The 25,217-nt window shown below is 47.5% G+C and overlaps 2 protein-coding genes across 4 annotated transcripts in view; both read left to right on the top strand.

Moving 5' to 3' along the window:
- The window catches only part of PIK3CB (phosphatidylinositol-4,5-bisphosphate 3-kinase catalytic subunit beta), a 70,932-nt gene extending 65,404 nt beyond the window's left edge, over positions 1-5,528 (top strand). For both annotated transcript variants that reach the window (XM_058843893.1, XM_058843894.1), the window contains exons 22-24: positions 360-505; positions 1,291-1,423; positions 1,885-5,528. In XM_058843893.1, coding sequence (XP_058699876.1) covers positions 360-505; positions 1,291-1,423; positions 1,885-2,022 — 417 coding nt within the window. In that variant the 3' untranslated portion in view covers positions 2,023-5,528. The remainder of the gene's footprint in view (positions 1-359; positions 506-1,290; positions 1,424-1,884) is intronic.
- Positions 5,529-17,328: 11,800 nt separating this feature from the next.
- Positions 17,329-25,217, top strand: part of LOC131581603 (vesicle-associated membrane protein 2-like) — a 42,525-nt gene continuing 34,636 nt past the window's right edge. For both annotated transcript variants that reach the window (XM_058844075.1, XM_058844074.1), the window contains exon 1: positions 17,329-17,370. In XM_058844075.1, the coding sequence (XP_058700058.1) occupies positions 17,369-17,370 (2 nt within the window). In that variant the 5' untranslated portion in view covers positions 17,329-17,368. The remainder of the gene's footprint in view (positions 17,371-25,217) is intronic.

Here is a 25,217-nt window from a genome sequence, read left to right on the forward strand (position 1 = left end):
CCAGCTCTGCTACCTCTGCCTCTCCTTGTGTGGGAAGGCCTTGGATGTGATGATGTTGAGCCTCATGGGCCCATCCTTGGGCTCATTTTTGTGTGGTGCTGCCACCAAGATGTCTTGTGGCAGCAGCACCTTAAACCTGAGTGAATCTTTTGCTGCAGTGGTCACTCAGAAGTGCATGGATGTTATTTTAAATCTTGAAGTGTTTTAGAACCAAATACTCCCAAAGAGCTTTGAAGAGTCATATTAGGAGTTAACTGTTCTTGATATCATCATCCTGTAGAGATATTCAAAAAGTGACACTTTTTGCTAGAGAGATGATTTTTCACTTGTTTTTTTGGTTTTTGTTGGTTTTTTTTTAGCTGTTTCACATAGATTTTGGGCATATTCTTGGAAACTTTAAGTCCAAGTTTGGAATTAAAAGGGAACGGGTACCTTTCATACTTACCTATGATTTCATTCATGTCATTCAACAAGGAAAAACAGGGAACACTGAAAAATTTGGCCGGTGAGTGTTATTTTGATCTATTTGTAATTGAGATGATAATTTCCAGCATACCACAACGTACCTGGGGTTGGTTTGCTCATTTGCACTTGTGTGGAAGTGTGCCATCACACATTTACAGGACTGTCTGCTGCTGTCCCTGAGCTGGGATGTCACAGATTACTTCAGAAGCAGAAGCTGCAGCTCTGCAGTTGCTCCTGTCTCCCACAGCAGGAGGTGGCAGGTTCTGCCAGATTCAGCTCTGCCTGCAGCAGCTCTGGGCTCTCTTGTTCAAGCAAGATTAGGACTGCCCTTAGGAACAGGTTCCCTCCTGTCCATCAGGGCATGTTCATTGTGCTGCCCCACGCTGGCCTTGCTTGGATGCTTGGCCATGAGGAGCCACGTGCTCGTGATCTGCCAGCCCTGGCAGCTGGTTCAGTTTTGACCACGGAAGGAATTAGAAATGACAGAGATTAGAGGGGCTGCAGCAGAGCTTTGGCTTTTCCACTGTAGCCCACCCTATAGGATCATCAGGGCATTTTACCTAACAAATTCTCAGGGAGGTGGGACTGTGACCTCTGGCACTTTTGTTCTTTCTGAAGAGCAGCTGGTGGTGTTTCATACTGAGGGCTCGCTGGGGAGACACAGGCTGTGTTTGTGAGAGCACACTGGGGGTTCTGCAGGCTCCTGCCCTCTGTGCAGCGTTCCACAGTGTGCATTTGTCAGAGCAGGTAACAGATTGTGCTTGCAGCCATTTCCATGTGTGTAACTGTCCCTGTTGTGCTCCCTGCCCTGCCTGGCTCTCGCAGGTTCCGGCAGTACTGTGAGGAAGCCTACCTGATCCTGCGCAAGCACGGCAACCTATTTATTACCCTCTTTGCACTGATGCTGACTGCAGGGCTGCCAGAGCTCACCTCTGTCAAGGACATCCAGTATCTCAAGGTAAAGTAGGAGCTACAGCTCAGCAGGACTCAGCAATTTTCCAGAATGTGAATTTTTGATTCCAAGATTAATACATTTTAGTTGTTTTCCGTTTCTGTCAAGATTTCCCCACAATCCTCAAAGCTCTATAGAACAAGGTCTGTAGTCAGTCTTAGCGCTCAGAGGATGAGTTCGGGATCTGTGCATCTTAAATGGAATCACCTCAGGGGTATTTTACATCCTGGCTCATGCACAAGCATAGACCTGGAAAGGTGAAAATGGTTTGCTTCATTCTCTTCCAGTTTTATCTTTAAAGCCAGGAAGATGCATGATTTAACCCAACTGATGTATTGCTCAGTGAGTAGTAAGCAAAAAAGCGTCAAAGGAGAGCAAAACACACTGTGACTTGTGTTGAAAGGTGAAGGAGGCTTTAACTGTGCTTTTTAAAATTCCTAATAATCCTTGTTTCTCTGTTGCCTTAGGACTCGCTTGCCCTAGGGAAGAGCGAGGAAGAAGCACTAAAACAGTTCAAGCAAAAGTTTGATGAAGCTCTGCGGGAAAGTTGGACTACTAAAGTGAACTGGATGGCTCACACTGTCAGAAAAGATTACAGGTCCTAGGAGATTGTGGCATTTGCACTAAGCTGAAGGTTACCTTGATCAGTGTTTGTAAAGAGTTTCGTACGGACCAACAAAACTTCAGGAAGCGCTGGGACAACGCTCTCAGGCACAGGGTGGTTCTGGGGGAGCCCCACACAGGGCCAGCAGTTGGACTCTGATCCTGATGGGTTCCTTCCAACTCAGCACATTCTGTGATTCTATGAACTGATCCAAAACAAGAACACTGTCACACGACAGTGAAAACAAATGGACTGAAATAACTCCCATGTCTTTTGCACTCTGCTTCTGAATGCTTGATTCCAAGACTGTCTCTACAGTTAGTGAACATCCTGGATAATCAGTTCCTGCTGACTTTGCACGCTGAGAGCTACTAGGCATTTTTAAAAATTCTTTGGTACTTTATGGAGGTGTAAATATTTGTTTTTATACATTAGGGTAATGTGCTCTAACATATCCTCAGGAGGTTTGAAGACCTCTGACAGAACTGTTCTTTGTTTAAAGTTAGGACTTGAAGAGTAAATTTTTTTTATATATATGTATCCTAATCTGGCTAAAAGATGAGCATATTGTGTATATTTTTCTTATGACCTCTGCCCTGCTGGCACAGATGCATTAATTTTACTGTAAATAGCAGCCATGGTATCACTGTACTGCAGGGAGCTGCTTCATGTCTGTGCTGCTGCCCAAGGAAGGGTGGGGGAGACCTCCTACAGATGTGATGCAGCATCCAGATGTTCAGGTTGCACAATTTTGTTCCTCTGACTTAGCACACAAAAGAAACCCTTCAGAATGAGGAAGGTTAGGCCAATTCCAAACATGCCTGAGACTCCCTCACTGATTAGTCTCCCACTCAGCCTCTGGGGCTTTGCCTTCAGCTCCCAGAGAGGCACAGTTTGGTTTGGTTCCTGCAAGAAGCTCCTTCCAGCCTTACACTGAAGTTCCTATCTCAGATCAGTCCTTCCCTGCAAAATGCACTGACCTGTGTAAGGGATGTTTTCATTAAATATACTACACAAAGTGATTTTTAGAGCATGCATACCAAAAACCCCAGCTGGTTGGAGAAGCAAGAGTTTATGGGAAAAGGTTATTCCACAGAACACCAATGCAGTCACTGATCTTCTCTCTGTATTTATTAAAAGCTTGCAGAAATGTTGCTTTACCAAGATATATATGTTGAAGATGGTTGCTGAAGAAACTGGATTTGTTTTAATTTATTTAGTGAGGTGCCGGGCTTTTAGGTGCTTAAATGGAGAGCAAATTTGTTACGTGCAATAGGGAACTGCTGGTTAAAAGATGTGACAAACTGTTCCTGAACATCAGCAAGAGAGGTTTAACTACTGCTTGTTCTCTGAGGAACACTGGTAACTCTTGATTCTTGTGGACATTTGAAAGAGAATTAAACATATATATTTACTTTTTGACTAAACACTTGTTCTGCATAGAAATGTTGGATGATGTAGGAATTTAATTAAAGTTGGTTTTACTTTGTTGAGAGTTTTATTTTTGTTGGTTTGGGGTTTCCTTGTTTATTTTAGAGGTTAGGAACTTACCTGGAGTCAGGGTGGTGCTCTGTGTAGGGTGTTGATTTTCTTGTCCTCACCCAGTGGGCTTTTCTGTCTGAAAAGGCTTCTGCTTCTAGAATATTCTACAGGTAACAAGTGGTATGTGGGTTGCTTTTGTTGAGTTTAGGCTGAGGGTTTTTTTTTTAGGTTTGGGGTTTTTTTTATCTACAATACCTTAGCATTTAAAGTGTGCCATGTCCTTTTTTTATTTTCATTATTACTTCTATAGCAGATGGCAGGCAAGCTCAAAATAAACTCTGCTGCAGGTGACAGCTCTGAAAAAAGCAATCTCATCCTTAGGTAATTCCCAGCATGTGAATTTGCATAAGGAACCGTTCCTGTCAATGTTGTGTTTTTCTGTGAGACACTTGGGCATCTCTGCTCCCTCTGCTTGTTGAGGGAGAGCTGGGCACTGAGATGAAGCTGCCCCTTGGCTGCCTGGGGCTGCTGTGGGCTCTGGCAGGAGGGAGAGCTGTGACATCTCCATTTCCCTTATTTCCCTTGCTCAGAGGGAGCTGGCTCCGTGTCCCACCCCAGGCTTCCTGTGGAACTCCAGCAGGTGCTGCAAGGTTCCAGGGACAGGAACATCTTCCCTGCCTCCAGCACCACCGAGGCTGCTGCACTCAGCAAAGAGATTTTGGGTGGTTGAGGGGATTTTGGATGCGACTTTAATGCGGGTTATAAAAGTACTTGAGATGGTGAGAAAATCCTGTTGCCTCTGTTCCCTGAGGAATATTTAGAGGTGATTAGGAAATGCTACTTCTGCTCACTGCTTGTGTTGGTTAATAGCCCTTCAATGGCTCTGTTGTGTTTGGTTGTCTTTACCTTCTCCATGTTTATTCTTGGCAATTAAATAATGAGAATGGCAGCAAAGACAATGAAGCATTTTCCTCCTGTGAATTGATCTTAAATAGCTGAGAAGAGATCCCATCTCACAGGAATGCTTCCCAGGCTGACCTCTCCGAGCTGAACCTGGCAGGAAGCAGCATTTACCAAAGCTGGTTTGGTGATATATCTTCATGTTAGGTTTTGAGCAGAGTCCTGGTTTGCTGAATTGTGTTAGTAAATAGATCACCACTTTCCTGCTTTTCATTATACTTGCTACATACAGCCTGTGGCATACAGACTTTCATTCAGAAAACAAACAAACAAATAAATAAAGTGCCTTGTGAAAAGTCAAAGGAGGGAGTGTCCTCTGCTGTTTGTCATTCAAGAGAACACTGGATTTTGATACATCAGTCCATTGATTGCTTTTGTACTTTCTTCCCAATATCCAGCTCTAATCCTAAATTGGTAAGTTAATTTGGGTTGATTTGGAATGTATTTTAGACCAGTTTCTGAATTCAGAAGTCATCAAATAGATTATAATAAGAGAATTTAAAGATTTTGTGTTGAACGTTCAGTTCACATGGTCTCATGTTAATTATCTTTCTTTGTATATGTCCACTGGAAAAATGACTTTTCCCTCTCAAGGCTTTCATTGTATCTGGCAGAGGGGAAAGCTGCCTGGGCTGTTTTAAAAACTACATCTGAAATTTGGTATATGCAGTGTATAAATGATCTTTATTTATTCTGGTTTATTACTGATTGCTTAATGAGTTTGCTTTCCACCTTGAATAATTTCTTTTGTGACAAACAGTGCTGCTTTTACACTCCTGCCTGTCCTGTGTTGGATTTCCAGGGATCCCTGAGCTCCCAGGGATTTTCCCCTTAGCTGTGGAGCTGCTTCCTTTCCCTCTCACGCTTGTGTTGGATGTTTTGGCAGTGGGGTGTTGTTGGTTGTCAAGTCACATTCCAGCAGATGCTTTGGACAGAGCCCATTCCTGTGTTTAGTATAAAAGAGTCCAATATTCCTCTTTAATCTCCCAGAGCTATTGAAATCAGATAATTAAATATTAGAGGCTTTTAATAATTGATATGTCAGGCTATATCATAGCTTTATTCTGTAGGATGGTTTCAAGCCTAAATCTTTTAAATGTAACTGTGTAATCAGTATTTCTATTATTACTCTTTCACAATACAGTGTATTAATGTAATTATGTGTCTGAGTCAGACATCACAATTATGTGTCTGAGCTTTAAAATCTAAGCCTGAAATCCTCTGCTAAGATATAATAATTTAAAAAATTCCTTGTCTGGCAAGAGCTGAAGGAGCAGAGCTGTTGTGGTGCACAAGGGTGAGTAGGTGCTGCCCTGTGAGGGGACAGTGCCCTGCTGCTGTTGGCCCTCAGTGTTTGCACGGGGCTCTGGATTTTGGAGACAGCCTCACTGTGGTGTGGCTGACAGGATTAAAGCCAGGGAAGCTCAGGCTGTGCTTCCAGTGCCTGACATCCATGGCACACACATTGCAGCAGGGATTGGTAGCCAGTGCAGGACAGGTGCAGGAATTCGCCAGCTGCTGAAAAATCAAGTGCAAAACTTTTGGTGCTGCCTCAGCACGTAACAAAAACGTTGTAGTTACTCTCCCCAAATGTGACTTTGTGGCTGGTGGAGGAGAGGGAAGGTGCTCAGGAGCTCTGATTCACCCTGCCCGAGCTGCCAGCTCTCCTGCAGACAGCCCAGCAGCACCCACCGGGGACAAGAGGGAGCTGCTCTCCTCAGTCAGCTGGGTCTGCACTCTGCTGCTGACCTGGCTGCCTTTCCAGCCCAAAAACCCTCATGAGGAGCTGCTTGTGTCCTTCAGCAAGCCACACAGGAAATCCTCCCAGGCAGGTGCTGAGAGAACTTTCCTCGTGTGACCTATTTGAACTGATTTCACAGTATGGGACTGTAGGATTTAAAATAATGCTGTTGTGATGAGCTAGTCCTTCATCCTTTCAGTCTGTCACCCTGCTCTTCCTCAGGTGATGGTCTGGAGAAGTCTCCTCTGGATTGCTTGATGAAGAGGATGGGGTTGAATTTATATTTCTTCAAGTAGTGGTATGGCTTTCTCTTGGGAAAGCTGTGAAGGTTCCCAGTTTAGGAATAGCAGAGAAATGTGAAAGGTTAATTCTGGTTTGTCAGGACCAGGTTGGCTTGAATGAATGAACAGAAGTGACAATCAAGCACCATGGAAATGTGGTTTTGGAGGGATTGGCTTTTAGAAATGAAGTGACAATGAAGCACCATGGAAATGTGGTTTTGGAGGGATTAAGGCTCTTGCAGCACAAGGATGTTCATAAGATCTCATTTTTGGCTTCAGAAGTCTGCATTTGGGGAGGAAGTCTGGGCACTTGCTGGCAGTGTGCAGAACCTGTGAAGTGTGGGCAGAAGGGAGGAACCTGGTTCATTCCAGTTTGGGAATCCTGCCTAAGGCTTTCTCCTGTGTGAAATTCCTAATGGGCTTTGCCCTGGGAGCTTTCAGCAGCTCAGTCTGGTCTCTGAAATGGTCTCTGTGCCTCGTGCATGAGGAGCATTGGGTGTCTGATATTCCACAATAGAGCTGAGCACTATTGTTCAAGATACTCTGGAGCACAGCAATGTTGTATATGTGGCTCTGAATTCCTCCTGTTGAAATGCTTTTCCTGGGAGGGTGGAAACAAAACATGAGAATAGATGTCATGGCTCAGCCCAAGTATTCCCTAGGGATAGGAAAAAATCTGGATTCCAGTCACCTTACCAGACATTCATTTGAACAAAAATGGAACAGCTCCAAAAGAGGAGTGGGGAGGACAGAGTCATTTTCCCTATGGCCTTGTTACTTTTGAATTTAGGAAAAGGAGAGATGAAACAAAGGTCCAAACACCCCAGCCTGTGTTCTTCTGCTTGGCTAAATGAAAGTACCCTTAATATGAATGGCTGTGGGTGACCATGTCTGTTTAGCCTGTTCCCTAAGAGCAAGGAATTAATCCTGCACATAGATTTGTGCCCATTGGCATGGCAGGAAAAGGCGCTCACTGCCTGACTTGGGATCATCTGTGTCTGAGGCACTTTCCACCTTCCACCTGTACTTAGGGATTCCACTGTGCTAAAAGTTTTATTTATACCTGGACCTTAATGCCACCCACCCCTGCCCCAGAGCCTTGGCCTGATGTCGGGAGCTGTTGGAAGAACTGTTTAAAAATGCAGTTTAAGAACTCAAAGTAGCCTTAAATACTTCACGAGTTGTGATGGTTGTTGCTCCTTTTAAGGCAAGGTGCAGGATGACAAGTGAGATGTTAAAGCCTCTGAAAGTTTGGAAATTCTTGGAGGGAATTGGGATGTGAACAGCAATCCTTGTGGCCAGGACAGCTTTTAGAAGCCCCTTTCCCCCATAAAGGTGCATCTCCGAGGTAGTTAATTTAAAAATAAAACGTTTAATATTCCAGACCACAAGCAACACTGAAGCGAACAAAGGCAGTGCAAGTGGCTCTGCGTGTAAGAATCACACCCGCTTTGCAGCTCGATGGGATAATCTTTGTTTCCTTGAGAGGAAGAGGAAAGCTCTGGGGAATATTTCTGAAACAATTCCCTGTCCTTAACAGCTGAGAAATGTTTGGGTTACAGCTCTGTGTTGCCGGGTTTCTGCTGGTTAAAGGAGTGAACTGAGCTGCGGTGGCAGGGCCGGGATCCTCCTCCCGCTGGATCCCGGCTTTGGGATGCGCTGGGGCTCCGGAGGTTCCCGGTGCCCCCATCCCGCAGCAGAGCGCTCAGCAGGGCGGGGGATCGGCTTTGGGATGCGCTGGGGCTCCGGAGGTTCCCGGAGGTTCCCGGTGCCCCCATCCCGCAGCAGAGCGCTCAGCAGGGCGGGGGATCGGCTTTGGGATGCGCTGGGGCTCCGGAGGTTCCCGGAGGTTCCCGGAGGTTCCCGGTGCCCCCATCCCTCAGCAGGGCGGGGGATCGTAGTGATCGAGCAGGCTGTGCGCGATGAAGCCGCGCTTCGAGTGCAGGGTCCCGCAGGGCCGGCACAGCTGGAGCTCGCAGCTCGGACACATCTGGCCCGAGCCCCGCAGCGCCCCGAGCGAGCACGGATCCCCCTGCGGGCCCGGAGAGCCTTTCCTGGGCGAACACCGGCGCTGCTCCTCCGACAGCTGGCTCCTTCCCTGCGGGCTGCAAGGGCACGGACAGGTGACAAACCGAGAATGGAGAGGGGTGACAAACGGGGGATGGAGAGGTGACAAACCGAGAATGGAGAGGGGTGACAAACTGGGGATGGAGAGGTGACAAACCGAGAATGGAGAGGGGTGACAAACTGGGGATGGAGAGGTGACAAACCGGGCACGGAGAGGGGTGACAAACTGGGAATGGAAAGGTGACAAACTGGGAATGGAGAGGGGTGACAAACTGGGCACACAGAGAGGTGACAGCTGGAACAGGCACACGTAGGTGACAGCAGGCACACACAGAGAGGTGACAGCTGGAACAGGCACACACAGAGAGGTGACAGCTGGAACAGGCACACACACACAGAGGTGACAGCTGGAACAGGCACACACAGAGGTGACAGCTGGAACAGGCACACACACACAGAGGTGACAGCTGGAACAGGCACACACACACAGGTGACAGCTGGAACAGGCACACACAGAGGTGACAGCTGGAACAGGCACACACAGAGAGAAAGGTGACAGCTGGAACAGGCACACACAGAGAGGTGACAGCTGGAACAGGCACACACAGAGGTGACAGCTGGAACAGGCACACATACACAGGTGACAGCTGGAACAGGCACACACACAGAGGTGACAGCTGGAACAGGCACACACAGGGAGAGGTGACAGCTGGAACAGGCACACACACAGAGAGGTGACAGCTGGAACAGGCACACACACAGAGAGGTGACAGCTGGAACAGGCACACACACACAGAGGTGACAGCTGGAACAGGCACACACACAGAGGTGACAGCTGGAACAGGCACACACAGGGAGAGGTGACAGCTGGAACAGGCACACACACAGAGAGGTGACAGCTGGAACAGGCACACACACAGAGAGGTGACAGCTGGAACAGGCACACACAGAGAGGTGACAGCTGGAACAGGCACACACAGAGAGGTGACAGCTGGAACAGGCACACACAGAGAGGTGACAGCTGGAACAGGCACACACAGAGTGAGGTGACAGCTGGAACAGGCACACACACACAGGTGACAGCTGGAACAGGCACACACAGAGGTGACAGCTGGAACAGGCACACACAGAGAGAGGTGACAGCTGGAACAGGCACAGACAGAGAGGTGACAGCTGGAACAGGCACACACACAGAGGTGACAGCTGGAACAGGCACACACACACAGGTGACAGCTGGAACAGGCACACACAGAGAGAGGTGACAGCTGGAACAGGCACACACAGAGAGGTGACAGCTGGAACAGGCACACACAGAGGTGACAGCTGGAACAGGCACACACACAGAGGTGACAGCTGGAACAGGCACAGACAGAGAGGTGACAGCTGGAACAGGCACACACACAGGTGACAGCTGGAACAGGCACACACACAGAGGTGACAGCTGGAACAGGCACACACAGAGGTGACAGCTGGAACAGGCACACACAGGGAGAGGTGACAGCTGGAACAGGCACACACACAGAGAGGTGACAGCTGGAACAGACACACACACAGAGAGGTGACAGCTGGAACAGGCACACACAGAGAGGTGACAGCTGGAACAGACACACACAGAGAGGTGACAGCTGGAACAGGCACACACAGAGGTGACAGCTGGAACAGGCACACACACACAGGTGACAGCTGGAACAGGCACACACAGAGGTGACAGCTGGAACAGGCACACACAGAGAGAAAGGTGACAGCTGGAACAGGCACACACAGAGAGGTGACAGCTGGAACAGGCACACACACACACACAGAGGTGACAGCTGGAACAGGCACACACACAGAGAGGTGACAGCTGGAACAGGCACACACAGAGAGAGGTGACAGCTGGAACAGGCACACACACACAGAGGTGACAGCTGGAACAGGCACACACAGAGAGGTGACAAGCTCAGCCTGTGCACTCCTGGATGGATGGATGAGGGCAGCAGTTTGTGGTTCATGAACACTTCCACAGGCTGTACCTGTGACACACTCTGGGTGCCCTGTGAAAAAGCAGGGATGGAGCAGAAAGGAGAGTCTGGGGCTGTGGTGGCAGTGACAAGCCATTCGTTTTAGAGCACAGAATTATTAAAGTATTTCCATCATTTAAACAAAACCATGAAAGAGTGGCATCAGCTAACGGGGTGGGAGCTTCAATACGCAGCCCTTCTGTGAAGTCTGAAGGCCGACTCTCTCTCCATTAAGGTGGGAGCACCATGGGACGTTACTAGATTATTGTTACATTTTAATTTTTTTTTCTTTTAACTCAAACTGGGTAAAATTCGTATTTATCACTTACAAATAGTGTTCAGAAAACGTGATTTTACTGTTTCAATAGTATTTGTCTGCCTCCTGAATGCACTCTTCAGTGAAATTATGAACAACACAGAACATTTGCAGCAGTAATTCACTTGGATGTCTGACAATGTTTTCTAGTCCAGTTCCTCAGCAGTGCAGCAAGAAAAACCCCAAACCCAAGCCCTTGGTATCAGCTGTGCTGCAGTTGGATCACTCTGAGGGAGAAGTCTGGCTCTCAGGTTCATTTCTTGCTCGTGTATTTGAATCTTCTGTGGAGCCTGCAAGCAGCTGCTGTGGCCATCAAGCCTAATGCAGTTAGCTGAGTAATTGTGGAGACTTGCGTGCACTTCCTGCTAAGACGGTAATTTCATGATAATTACCAAAGACAGACTCCTTTTAGGAGATCTGTAGGGAAAACATCTCTTGGATGAGGAAAGACACTTTTTGGAAACTGCTCCTGATCTTAGCATACACTCAGTTTACTTCATGTTAAAGAAGAATGATACCTGGGAGAAAGACCCAAGGAGAGAATTTCAAATCCCATGAGAATGATTACAGTAACTCAAAAGCAAAACATTCACAAAGCAGCAAGCTCAGAATCATTTTGGCCTTTGCTTACTTTGGTTAAAAAAGGAATAGTTATTATTACTTAGTCTTTTTGTTTTGTTTCCCTTTTTCTCCTCCTAACCAAAATGAGTAAATACCAAGGCACTACTGCAAGAACACAAGCATTAATTATGAATTTTAAGAAATTTACTATCATTAACTTTGTTGGGCAGTGATTTTTGCTGCATTTACGCTTTCCATTGCACCCTGGAGTTACAGCTCTGGTGCAACAGAATCTGCAGCAAAGTTACTGCTGGGAGCAGTGGGGCTGTGCCAGTGGCAGTGCTGGTGTTGTACCTGGAGAAACAGAGAAGCTGGCCCTGCTGATCTCCTGCTGGGAGCATAGGGAGATGGATAAAAGATCAACACACAGACACACAGCCTGGAGCACTTAATTTCATCTCTAGTGCTGCCAGTGTTAATAGCTTTTAGCTCAAGTTGTTTAATTAGCCTCTGTTTCTTCTTTTGTTAAACAGTTAATCCAGCAGAGGTAACGAGGTGTGGCTCTTCCAAAGCTGCTCTGGAAATACAAAATTTCTTGTTTGAAAATGTATGCAAAATATAATCTTGGATGTACTTACAATTTATTCTTGGGTGACCCAGAGAAGAGGCTCAGTCGAGAAAATCTCTTCTTGAGGAGCCGCTCTTGCTTTTTTCGGCCGTGCTTTCCATCTCCTGGGACTTCTTCTTTGAGTTCCTTCTTTCCTCTGTGCCAGCTCATTTTATCTGTCCTACCAACAGCACCTGCTTAGAGCAGGCTGGCTGGGTGTTTGAGAGCCTCTGCTTTGCTGGGCTGTGCCTGGTGAAGTCTGGACAAACGTGAGCGGTGCTGGTCACACCAGAGCTCAGCGGAGATCACCGAGCAGCCGCTGTCCATCAGCTGAAGGAAATACCTGCTCTGAAAAATCCTGCAGCCACAAAGACTCTGGATAGTCTTGCTCTGGTCCAGATAATTATGGAAAGTAGGATTGGGCATTAAATATAATGAATATTTCCCTCTGCGTGCTCTCTTTCGCGATTGAGGAGTTCCTTGAACCGGGAGGAGAGGGGAGCCAGGAAACAGCTTTGTGCAGGGAGCAGAAGCAGTGAGATAAATGTGAGCTGGAACAAACACTGCTGGGCAAAAACCAGACTCCTGGGAAGATGAAGAACCAACTGGGGATTTTAGTTAAGGCTTGGAAATTGTTTCCTTTTTCTTTTGATAAAGCAGTTGATTAGCCCGCATTTCCGCGTTGTGCTGCTTTGTCTCCAAGAATTATCCCTTTGGCCTCTCTGATCGAATTAGTCCCTCTGCTCCACGTTTGATATTTGCTAATTGTGTTAACTTTTGGTTGCTTGACTTGGAGGGTCATGTCCTCCCCCTCCTCTGTCTGTTCTCTGCTTCCTGCCTGCTACAAATATTTCCCACAAATCTCCTAAAACAAACCACACGAAGCTTGTAGGCTTAAAAACAAAACTGGCAACCACTTTTAACTTCTTTTACTCTTCTTCTCCCTCCTCAGCCCCTCCCAGGCTTTTAAGCAGAATTCCCTGTACCCAGATTTTACCAAAGGGACACACAGGGGCAGGAGGGACTGGGCCTCACTGTGCAAATGCTTGGCAGGACCACACCTGCAAAGATTCCAAAATTATCCATTAATACACGTTAATGTATATTAATGTAAATACATTAGTATATACATATCAGTACATTGATATAATAATGTATAATACATTATATTAATAATAATAATAATAACATATAATATAATAATGTATAATACATTATATTAATAGTAATAATGTATAATATAATAATGTATAATACATTAATAGAGGAGCTGTAAATACCTCGAGGAGCACAGAGCATCACATCTTGCTACTCAGGCTTGGTAATGAACCACCCAGGGTTTTAACAGAACCCAGGTAAGCTGGACCTGGATCTCTCAGAGAAATGGCAGAAAAGACAATTTCTGAAAGGAGTCACAAACACTTCACTGTGACTCTTCCATCACTAAAGCACTGATATGCTGTGGAGGAATGAATGGAAGTTATGAGTGAAAGAAAATGACACATCCCACAATTACAGGCTTGAGGTTTTAATTTGTGACAAAATAATCTGCAAATTCAAGCCCCATTTTAGGCAGGCAGTGGTGCTGAGGTGAAGCTCTGCAGAACCACCTGAGGGTAATAAAGTCAGCAGCTGGGCAGGCAGCCTTGCTTCTGAGAGCTGCAAAGGTTGGGCCATTCAGCACCAATTCCATTTGTCTAAAAAGGCAAGAGAAGAAAACAAGCCGTTGAAAAAGACATGTAAAACCTGGTAACAAAGGATAGAAGATACTTAGAATAGATATTTTCTTAATTCTTTTAGACTTAATTCAATAGTTTTTGAAAAATTGTACTTTGGACATTTATGGTATTTAATTTCTCTCTTAAAGATGAATTTGTCTGGCAATGCTGAGTCTCCAGTGCCACATGGGGGAATTCCTCCTGTACTTTGTTTAAATGGACTGCCAGATCAGAGGATCTGAAAATGCAGCATTTGAATAATTGATTTATTTGCCTTGCTTTTGTTTTCTGCTTAAATCTTGTGAAACTTAATTACCATTGCTTTCTATAAACCAATTAACTGCTCTCACCTTTCTTATTTAGCACCAATAGTGTTTTGTTTTGTGAGCCAAAACAAGTGATACCAGTGTTACTGTGGCTGGCCCTGAGATTTACTCTATTTATTACATGGACACTCCATAAACTACAGACTACATGATGACTCTTCTGAATGGGGATCCTACTTGCAGGTCTGTGAGAAAATACATTTCCCCCAGGTGAAGATCACACAGCAGCAGTACATAACATTTTCAGGAGCCTCAGTGTTGTAGCTCCAGGCTGTCCCCAGATAATTTTAAGCAAGCTCTAGCACCTGCAAGACTCCAGATGCCAGAATTGGTCTCCACTGATGATGGTTGTTGGTGGCTTTTGTTCTTGAACCTCCTCAGCAGTGGCTCTGAAGCTGGCTCTGAAACTGCCTTCACAGACAAAATTTTGCTTAGGGACAAAATACAAATTATGAATGGGATAAAAACCCAACAGTTCACAAAGCAGAATGATTGTTTTGCACACCCAGGAGGGGCAGGCTGAGGGTGCAGGAACTTGTTTTCCAAAAGTGGAGCATTTCCATCTCCATCCCTCCAACTGCACCAGCCCTGATCCTGCTGTTATTATTATACCAAACAGAATAAAGGGGAAATCCGTGTGGCAGTGCAAACAGACAGAGCAAAGGATGGGAAAGGAGTCTGGAGGGAGGAAAGTACCTGGACAGCAACTGGGGGACAATTTCTCTGTGTCTCCAGGATGCAGATTTTCTGATTCACTTCTGTGACTTAAATCAAATTTAAGTTGTTTGTACTGATTCTGGTCGTATTATTTTTGCCACCACAGGGTGTCTCTGCATCTCTTCCAACACCAAAGGCTGAGGTGGCCTCTAATGGCAGTCTGCAAGCTCCAGGGAATGTAAGGCTAAAGGAAATGTTCCCCAGGATTTTCCTCAGGATCATGAGCCTTCTTGGATTGCAATGGTGATGCCTTCATTAGGTGGTGAGGAATTGTTTTTTTAGCAGCTACAGTGTGATGATGTTGTTTAATTTGGTTTTGAGAACTCTCTGGTACCACTCTGCAGGAAGCCATGGCCATGTGGTGTGGGGCAGTGCTGTAGCTTCAGCTCATTCTGCACTGTGCTCACAAGGTCTGAGGTGTTTTCCCTGTCGTGGAATGCTTCTGCTAAATTCTGATTTCTGATTTTCCTGACTGCCATTTCACCTTCATGCCTGTGTGGGTATTTCCTGTTCCACTTCAATCAGGATAAATATGGGGTCAGCACAAACACTGCTGTTTGCTCTGGATAGTTTGTATAATAAAAAAAGTTTGTATGATAAAACATTTCAATATGTTGGGTTTGGAGTCTTCCAGGGGCCTTTTTTGAGTCTTGTGAGCTTTGGCCTAGCATCAGTACTAGGTGTAGTACAGAACATCAGTTCCACCCTGCATGTAGTTGTAGCAATGACTGGAAGTGAGACCACAGGACGGGCAGAAAGGTCTGGGGAAAGGTCTCTCTGTCCCAGAAGCTCCCAACCTCACAAGCCAGGCATGACCTGGCCCTTTCTCAACATTCAGATGTGGCTTGGGTTTGAGGATGAAGGTGAGAATGTCCCTGGTAGCAGGAGGTGCTGTAGGGCTATCCCATAAATATTCATATAACTCTATCACAGAAATAATCATATATATGATATATGATATAATGTGTCTTTGTCTGGGGTATCTGAAAAGTACACTCTCCTCGGGAGGGAAGAGTTACTGAGGAATTCCAGATGAGAAGTGCTAAGTACTCTGTGGGTGGATAAAGGTAGTTGGGAATCTCCTGATTGTCATCAGGGCGTACCAAGTGATCAAAACTCCATCTTTACATAGAGAAAATGCAGTTTGAAGTGTTTTCTACTTCCATCAGGAAAAGTTTCTCAGGGTCAGGCTCCTATGAGTGTGATATATGAGCAAAAAATAGAAGGTTGGAAGTGCTGCCTGAAGTGACATTTCTTCATTCATGCAGATAATTGGCTCCAGCACAAGAGACAGAATCACTCTCCAGTGGCAGGAGGTGTGAGGAGACTTAAATGCAGTGAGCAAGCTCTCAGGCAGCAGAGGAGAGGAGAGAGGTTCCTGTGACTGTCACTCTGAGGATTCCACATTTCCCAAGGAGCTGGATCCCTTCAGAGCTGACAGTCCATGGCTTACATCTGAACCAGGCTGTGATAACATCTGAGCCCAGATTTGGGCAATAGCTCAGTGTCCTGATGTCTGAGCTGTGGGTGCTGTCACATCTCCTGGATCCTTTCTGCATGGAAATACTCAGCTGGTTGATAACAAGTTGAGAAATTGGGATTAGTGCCTTGCTCACCCCCAGTGGTGCCTGTGCCTGTTGCTTTGAGGAGCAATTCACCTTTTCTTGGATTTCCACACCAGAAAACACAAATTTGATCTGGCGACACTGCACAGGCACCCCAAGAGGCAGCCCAAGATTTGAGGTCTAGATACTTAGAAAAGCTGCTTGCCTTACCCAAATGCCCAGTTTGAATGGCCAGTGCTGGCTGCCACTGACACCCCCGGAAAATCTGTGAAGACAGCAACAGGTGAAGCATCTTTTCACAAGTGAAAGGGGTTAAATGCCACTTCTTGAAAAACCACCCAAACTTTCTTATTCCTTCACCTCTGTTGAGAGCATGGGAAGGCCTTGGTTTGAATAGGGAGGAACCTGTGCTGTTCCAGAGTAAATTCTGCTCTGCACAGGAGGATGGGGCACAGGGAAGTGCTGATGTTCACGGAGGCGAGCTCGGATGCCTGGGTTGAGGTTGAGGTGACATCTAAGCCAGCAGCACTGGCTGTACTTCATCTGAGACACAACCCTTCCAGGCCCAGTGCTTGATCTGGCAGCCTGTCTGTCTGTCTGTCTGTCTCTGGATTTCCCCCGAGCTTCCATCCGCAAGTCTTCACCCACGACAGCAGGGATTGAACGGCAGCACCTTCCGTCATTCTCCTCCTGTTTAAATTCCTTTCTTCCCAGCGAGGAGGGGCAGAAGGCAGGTGTTCAGGGGGGCACACGGGGGTTTTCAGCCGAGGCCCAGGGAGCCGCTGTGCGGGCAGGGGCAGCGCTCGGTGCGGGCGGAGCCGGCGCTGCCCCGGCCCCGGGAGGGAGCGGAGCGGCTCCTCCGGGCCCGTCATGCGAGGCGCAGGCATGCTCAGTAGCTCTGCCTACCCCTCCTCTCCCAACAACCGTGCCTACAACAGCAGGAGCCGGCTGGCAGCGGAGCCGAAAGCCATCTTTGCAGGAGAGGGAGGCAGCGCAGCCCCTCGCCATGTGAGTGCCGGCCGGAGCGCTGCGGGAACCCCGGGCTGCCTCCCCAGCCCCGGGAGCCTCTGTCCGCCGGCCGGGGACACGGCTGGGACACGGCTGGGACACGGCTGGGACACGGCTCCCGGGGCTGGGACACGGCTGGGACACGGCTGGGACACGGCTCCCGGGGCTGGGGGATGGCCGGGGGGTGGCCGGGGCTGGGACACGGCCGGGGGATGGACACGGCCGGGGGGTGGACAGGGCTCCCAGGGGATGGACACTGGTCCCAGGGGATGGACAGGGCTCCCAAGGGATGGACAGGGCTCCCAGGGCAGGGACAGGGCTCCCAGGGCAGGGACAGTGCTCCCAGGAGATGGACAAGGCTCCCAGGGCAGGGACAGGGCTCCCAGGGGATGGACAAGGCTCCCAGGGCAGGGACAGGGCTCCCAGGGGATGGACAGGGCTCCCAGGGCAGGGACAGGGCTCCCAGGGCAGGGACAGTGCTCCCAGGAGATGGACAAGGCTCCCAGGGCAGGGACAGGGCTCCCAGGGGATGGACAGGGCTCCCAGGGCAGGGACAGGGCTCCCAGGGCAGGGACAAGGCTCCCAGGGGATGGACAGGGCTCCCAGGGGATGGACAGGGCTCCCAGGGGATGGACAGGGCTCCCAGGGCAGGGACAGGGCTCCCAGGGCGGGGGACTCGGGCAGCACCGCCCGCCGGAGCTGCTGCCGCTGCCGGGCACCCGAGAGCACGGATGGGCTCTCTCGGTGTTTATCCGGCAGCCCAGGGGGTTTCTGACACGTTTCGAGTCGGATTCGTGCTGAAAAGGGAAGGCTGGGCCAAGATCCTCAACAGGTTCGAGTCAGGGCTGTTCAATCGCATGAGTCACTGAGCGCTGCTGCTCCACAGCCAGCGGGTCCTGCTTGTTGTCAGTGCTTCATGAAATGCTCTCTCAAACCTGCCTGTCTGATCAGTCCAGCCTCACCTTCTCCACTGCCAATGGCTTCCTGTCAGCAGTGCTTGATACCATCTGCTCCTTCTTGTTCCCATCTCTCAAATACCTGTTCCAAGTTTTCACGTGGAGCATTAACATTCTCTGCCAGGCAGTGATGAAACCCCCAAAGTCCATTCGGAAAGCAGGAGTGTGCTGGGGTAAATGGGAATTGATCAGACACATTCATTCACAAAAGGATTCAGGCAGCTGAATGCATCATTTTACTGTTTCCCCAAGTCATTGCTCATTCCCAGTGACCCTTAAGGGAGAGCCCAAGAAGATGTCTCAAACAAACAAAGAGTCATTTGTGCTGGTACTGGGTGATCTTGTAAGAACTGGAGCTTGGTTGATTCAGAGAACACGAGGAATGCAGACTGTCTTGGAAATCTATGATTAAATTACTCCAAAAATATTTCCAATAACCAACTGTTCTTCAGGAGGCATTCTCAAAATAGAGTCTACAATCACATATTCTGAAATGTTAGCCTTTGTCTTTAATGCTGTTTCCTGTATAATATCTCAGACAAGAAGCTTTTGTTTGTGTTGTCCAAAATGTTTTCCAAAGCAAGGAGTGTCTTGGGAGTCAAAAAACCCTCTTTCCAATAGAAGATTCCCCTTGCAAACAGCAAAGTCTGCCAGTTAAAGCCAGTTCATTGTAGGCTCCTGTTGCCTAGCTGTGTTTCTACTGAGCCAGATGATGACATCAAACACTTTTATTTGTATGTGAGCTGTTCTTCAATGATTAATAGATGAGTTTGCTGCTGCACTTTTATACAATCTGAGCTTTTCTGACACTAAGCAATAATCAGATAATGTTTAACATAACCTGTGTGTGTTTCTGTCTTGGTGTACGTTGGTTTTCATGACAGCATCGGTAAATGAAGTAGAAAGGGTGATACTGATATAACTTTCTCATGCTTCTTCTGTAGGGGCTTTACATCAGACTTCTGACAAAAAAATAGAGGAAAACGGGAAAGCAGTTTTTATCTAATTTGGCCAAATGGACTTTCAGTTTGATAATTGAAAGAAGACCAAGACAAACAAGCAGCTTGTCATTGGCAGAGTCAGCTGGCTTCTGCTTCACTGCCAGATATTGCAATGAAACCTTTCCTTTGAACATCCCTCCAAATGTCATGTCCCAGTGACTGCTGAGTTACTGATGAGCAGCAGAGGTGAGTGGGGATTAGCCACTGCCTCACAGCAGCTTCTGGTGAGCACCAAACCCTCTGCAGATCCCTGCTCCTCTGTTCCACCCGTGGCAGCTTTGGGCTCCTCCTGTGCCTGTGCAGACCTGCACTGACACAGAGCTGTGACTTCACTGCTGGGATAAAGATCTGCTGCCCTGGGCCAGGTGCCAGCCCCACCCTGCACAGTGCCCTGTCCTCTGCAGCAGCTGCAGGCTTTGCTCAGGAAGGGGTGCCTGGCTGTGCCAAGGATTCCCAGAATGCTTTCCCAGTTTCCAGCTTAGGAAAAGGGAAATGCCTGGGGAGTGTGTGAACCTGGGAGTGTGTGAACCTGGGAGTGTGTGAACCTGGGAGTGTGTGAACCTGGGGAGTGTGTGAACCTGGGAATGTGTGAACCTGGGAGTGTGTGAACCTGGGAATGTGTGAACCTGGGAGTGTATGAACCTGGGAGTGTGTGAACCTGGGAATGTGTGAACCTGGGAGTGTGTGAACCTGGGGAGTGTGTGAACCTGGGGAGTGTATGAACCTGGGAGTGTATGAACCTGGGAATGTGTGAACCTGGGAATGTGTGAACCTGGGGAGTGTGTGAACCTGGGGAGTGTGTGAACCTGGGAATGTGTGAACCTGGGAGTGTATGAACCTGGGAGTGTGTGAACCTGGGAATGTGTGAACCTGGGAGTGTGTGAACCTGGGAATGTGTGAACCTGGGGAGTGTGTGAACCTGGGAGTGTGTGAACCTGGGAATGTGTGAACCTGGGGAGTGTGTGAACCTGGGGAGTGTGAACCTGGGGAGTGTGTGAACCTGGGAGTGTGTGAACCTGGGGAGTGTGTGAGCCTGGGAATGTGTGAACCTGGGGAGTGTGTGAACCTGGGAGTGTGTGAACCTGGGAGTGTGTGAACCTGGGAGTGTGTGAACCTGGGAATGTGTGAACCTGGGAGTGTGTGAACCTGGGGAGAGCTCTTTGTGTTTCATGACTCCTGGTGGGTTTTGTTCTCTCAGTGAGGTGTCCAGCTGCTCAGTTTGGGGTGAGGAGCTCTGCAGCAGGACCATTCCATGTGGAAGCAGCTTCCTGTTGGTTTGGAGCTGGCAGGGAGCAGGTTCTGCCTGATCTCACTCTTGTACTGGAAACCAAAGAGCAGTGCTCCTTATTTGCTGTGTGTTGTGTGATCCATGGTTGTGTGTGACCCCAGCAGAGCTGTGTGATTCACATCAGGTGGAAATCTGTCCCCGTGGCCTGTCAGGGTGAGCACAACCCAGGTGAGATCCATTCAGGAAACAGACAACTTTCACCTTTAACCAGGCAGAGGAGAGGAAGCTGTAACATCAAAAGGTTGAGTGAAAGGAGAAGGACATGAAAGGAATTTAAAGCAAGAGCAGAGAAAGGTTAGACCTGCCAGTACAGCTGGGAAAATTGTTCCAGGTGAGAGGAAGAGCACACAGACTCGTTTGGAGGAGATGTGAGAAGCAGCAAAGGACAAAGTGATGCTCAAAGTTGAGGTGCTTCTGGGCTTTGTTCCTTGCTGGAAAAGAGGCCAACAGCAGCAGGTGAATTTATGGATGTGTTTTGTTTCCAGTGGTCACAAGTCAGTGGGTGATAGCAGCTCAAGGCAGGGTGTCATCTGCTGTTTCAGCCAGGTCACTGACCAGACAGCAGGGTGCCTCTGATTGCATTAACCCAGGACAAATGGGCTCCCTTGCAGGGGACAACTCCTGTGAGACAAGCAGCAAAGCACCTGGCTCCCCCCGGGGCAAAACTGCATCTCATTCCTAGGGTAGCAGTTAGAGCTTCCTAAAAAAACACCTTTCTGCCTGGTTTAGAGCAGCAAGGAGGGCATGGGTGGGATTAAAATGGTCCCAGCAGTAGCAGTGAGTCTGTTCTGGCCAAATGTCTATTCAGTTTCTCTGAATGAGAAGAATGTTGTGGCTATTGTCTCCTGTTGTTTGTAGAGCAGTACTCAGCCCTGCTTTTGTGGGCATAATTTTATAAAACTTGTCAAAATCTCCCTGCCCTTCTCTTGCACTGATCAGCAGAGACAAACAATTCAGCATAATCCTCTTCACAGTCCTGATCCACGGCTTTCAGGGAGTTCAGGGTCTCACAGAAGTGCCTACAGCATGTCCCAGGAAAGTCCAAGGAGTGTGAACTGGAGGGAAACATGTTCTGAGAGGTGCAGCTGCTCCATGCTGTGCCTGGCTTCCCTTGGGAATGTGTTCCACAAGAGCTCTGTAAACCCCTGCAGTCCCCGGGGTTTGGGGGTTTACTGGTGGCCAGCTGCCTCAGACCAGGACAAGCCAAGGGCAGCAGTGACATTTTTTGGCATTCTCCCTCCCCCTGCAGCCTGGCAGAGGGACTGGTGGCTTGAGACCAGCTCACACAACCCTGGCTGTGGAGGAGTGGGCTGCTCTTCTCGTTTAAGGGCTGCACTGGAGCAGCAGGGCTGGCTACAAGAGAAGGGGATGTTGAGAAGTGGAAAGCTCCCCATTTTCAGCACAGCCCTGTCCTGACTCGTGTGCTGGTTCTGAGGCTCACAGCTCTTTGTAAGAGCCTTGAAGGGTGTTAGGATTAGGAGCTGCTGCTTGATCTGCTGTCTGGAGACAGCACCAGAGGGATCCTTGTGTTTTGATCACTGTTTGCTTCCCTCCACTTGCTGTCTTGTGGCATCATGCAGACACAGGTCACCTTCATGTAGGAATAAATGCTTCCAGCTCACATGAAGGGTTATTCCTGACACATTCAACTTGCCATTTGAAGTGAAGGTCGTGAATCTTTTGGGGGTGAGTGTTTGAAAGTGTGGAGATCAAACTGGGTGATATCTTGAGGGCCTCAGCTAAGAAAGTAATCTCAGGAACAGAGCTACTGGGAATGATATGTGACAAGTACAGGCAAGGATTGTGTCCTAATGAACATTCTTCCAAACAGGCTAACATGAAGTAGATGAAACCCAAATACACTTTGTGCTTTGGTGGTCCCTTTCCTTATGACTTGGCCCTCATTCATTCTCCTGTGCATCAGCCATAACTTGTTCCCCTTGACTTGCAGGCGTTTTTCACAGGAAGTTCCAGCTGTGGAGTGACTCACAGGCCACTGAGAGTGGCTGCAGCAGAAGATGAATTGGTCTGGCAGAGGAACACCTCTCCTTTTTTAGGAGCTATTTCCATAATTAATGTTTTCCTGAGGAATCAGTGATCAGGCTGTAGGGCACCAGGCAAAGCCATGTTTGTGAGCACGTGTGTGCAGAATGTTCCTGGGTGGGGAGGACAGAAATGGATTCAATGTTCTCCCTCTCCTTGACTGCTCCTGGGCTTTCTACCAAGCAGCCACGTCCAGGGGAAAAGGGGTGGAAGGCAGGAAAAAAGAGACAGTGACCACTCCAACAAATTATCAGCTCTGTGCACTCGAGTCATTCATTACCAGACAAAGAAATCAGAAATACTGAAAACCAAGATGCTCCTCTGGCAGCATCTGTGAGATGCAGAACCCATGGGAGCTGCTCCCTGACAGCCTTAACCAAACCTTTGCAGTTCCAGCAGGAGCAGCAGTCAGGAATCAGTTCAGATTGACCAAACTGTTTGTTTTGAGCAATTACAACTCAGAGATAGAATTTTCTCTCTCCTACGTCATTCAGCACTCCCTGCTGTCATTATTCATAGCCATTACCTGCAATTAACTGGCCTGGGTTTCTTTAATGATGCAATTCCCTTTTTATCCCGGTGTCTGTGGTTGAGCACTCTAAACCCTTTTCCATTATTCACTGAAGAACCATCAAATTATTGCAAGGTGGGGTTTTTTTAACTGCTCAGCTATGAAAACCTGATGTTTTTTCAGTGGAAATTAGTAAGGAACTCATTGAAACAGAGCTGTCTGTACCTTTGCAAGTGTTTTGTTGGTTGCAGTTATATTGCTGCTTCTGTACTGGGTGATATAATTAGAATGGAAGTTTCTGACCAAATGATCTGAATTATGTGATCCAGTTCCTTGTTCCTTGCAGATGAAAAATTTAATGAGAAAAAGAAAAGTATATTTGGGAACAAACGAGAGAAAAATGTAATTTATCAGGTGTTTTAACTTACACCTGGACTCAGTATGACAGCATGAAAAGAGAACTCTTCTGGAAAGTAGAGATTCTCCTGTGGTCACCTTTTAGAAGATAAACCCCATAATGTTTCAGGAGTTGTGTTTTGTTTAGGGGTTTTTGGTGTTTTTCTGTTTGGTTTGGTTTTGTTGTTTGGTTTTTTTAGTACATTCTCATCTATTGCAGTGCAGTTTAAGTGTAAAGCAGTAGATGTATTGTAATGGTTTCCAATATCTGGTCACTGTGTATTTGGAAGCAGCAGAGAGCTGAAAGTTTGGGTTTGTGAGGGGTCTGTGCTGTGCCCTTCACTGGAGGTTTCATTACTTTGAAACCTGTCAAAACCACACAGAATTGCCTTTGCAAGCAGCTGGAGCCAGAGCCAGAGCTGCTGGGTGGTGGGAACACCCCAGGTCCTGTCTCACACAGTGGTTTCTGTGTGCTGGAGTCTGAGTAGGCAAAAAAGTGTCCAAAGAGTTTCTAAAACTCCATTTGTGATCTGGAGAAGAGCTGAGGAGAAGAAACACCCAGTGATGAGTGTTGTATTAACTCTTCTTAGTGCTTGGTACTGGATAGATGCTGGTTTTCTTTTAAGATGCTTGCACAAGACCCAGATGGGAATTTCTATATTGAAGTTTTAAATTTTTAATTGGTAATTGGAATTTGAAAAGCAAACAGTATTAAAAATGCAGTCATTGTAGCAAAAGTGTTTTTCTTATTTCCTATTCTGGAAAACATGTTACAAAATTATCAGAAGACTTCTTTGAATTCTAGGAAATGAAGTTACAAAATTTGGTTTGAATTAACTTCTTGAAGGGCTGCAGTGCTTGTGTTTAGGAGAGATGTTTTGAAAATCATTTTGGGAGATAATAAAAGATCTGACTGGATGGTGTCCTGGGCAAGCCCATCTAATGGGCTCTGCTTGGAGCAGATGCTTGCACTAGATGATCTCCAGAGGTTACTTCCAACCTCAGTGCTTCTCTGATTCTGTTTGAAAAGGTCAGTCAAAATGGAATATATTGGAGTTAATTAAACTAACATTCCCCTGTTTCCCAAACATTCAAGATCTTGACGTTTCATCCGTGATAACTTTGACTTCCCACCCATTGGCAGTGGATGCCACAGAAATACCTCTGCTAGAATGGGAAAACATATGGTATTCAGGCAGGGAGGGAATGTAGGAGCTTGGAAGAATGTAGATCACTGGAATGCATTATTAAATTTGGATTGAATGCAAAAGTTCATGTTCTTCCCACAGAGAACAAAACCCAGATTCTCTGCAAGTGAGCTTTCTCATTTTTCATCTTCAATGCAGTCTTCTCCAGCCTGGTGTCAGCTCCCAGCTCTCTCCAGCGTGTCTCACAGGACCTTGAGAGTCTGGAAACTTGGGAAGTGCTGTTCCCCTGGAAATGCTGCCTCAGTAGAGCAGAGTGATCAATTGCATAAAACCATTTGTGTTTATACCAAGTGGGAGAGTTCAGGTCCATCCCAGAGGAGAAGGAAATCCCCCTGCCACATGCAGCAGAGGTGGGGAATCGCTCACAGCAGGCAAGGAGTGCTGGCTGAGGCAGGAGGTGATGCCTTGGGGTGGATCCCCAGAGCAGGGGCTGGACAGAGTTAA

Source organism: Poecile atricapillus, chromosome 8, assembly GCF_030490865.1.
Source record: "Poecile atricapillus isolate bPoeAtr1 chromosome 8, bPoeAtr1.hap1, whole genome shotgun sequence".
NCBI classification, from domain to species: domain Eukaryota; kingdom Metazoa; phylum Chordata; class Aves; order Passeriformes; family Paridae; genus Poecile; species Poecile atricapillus.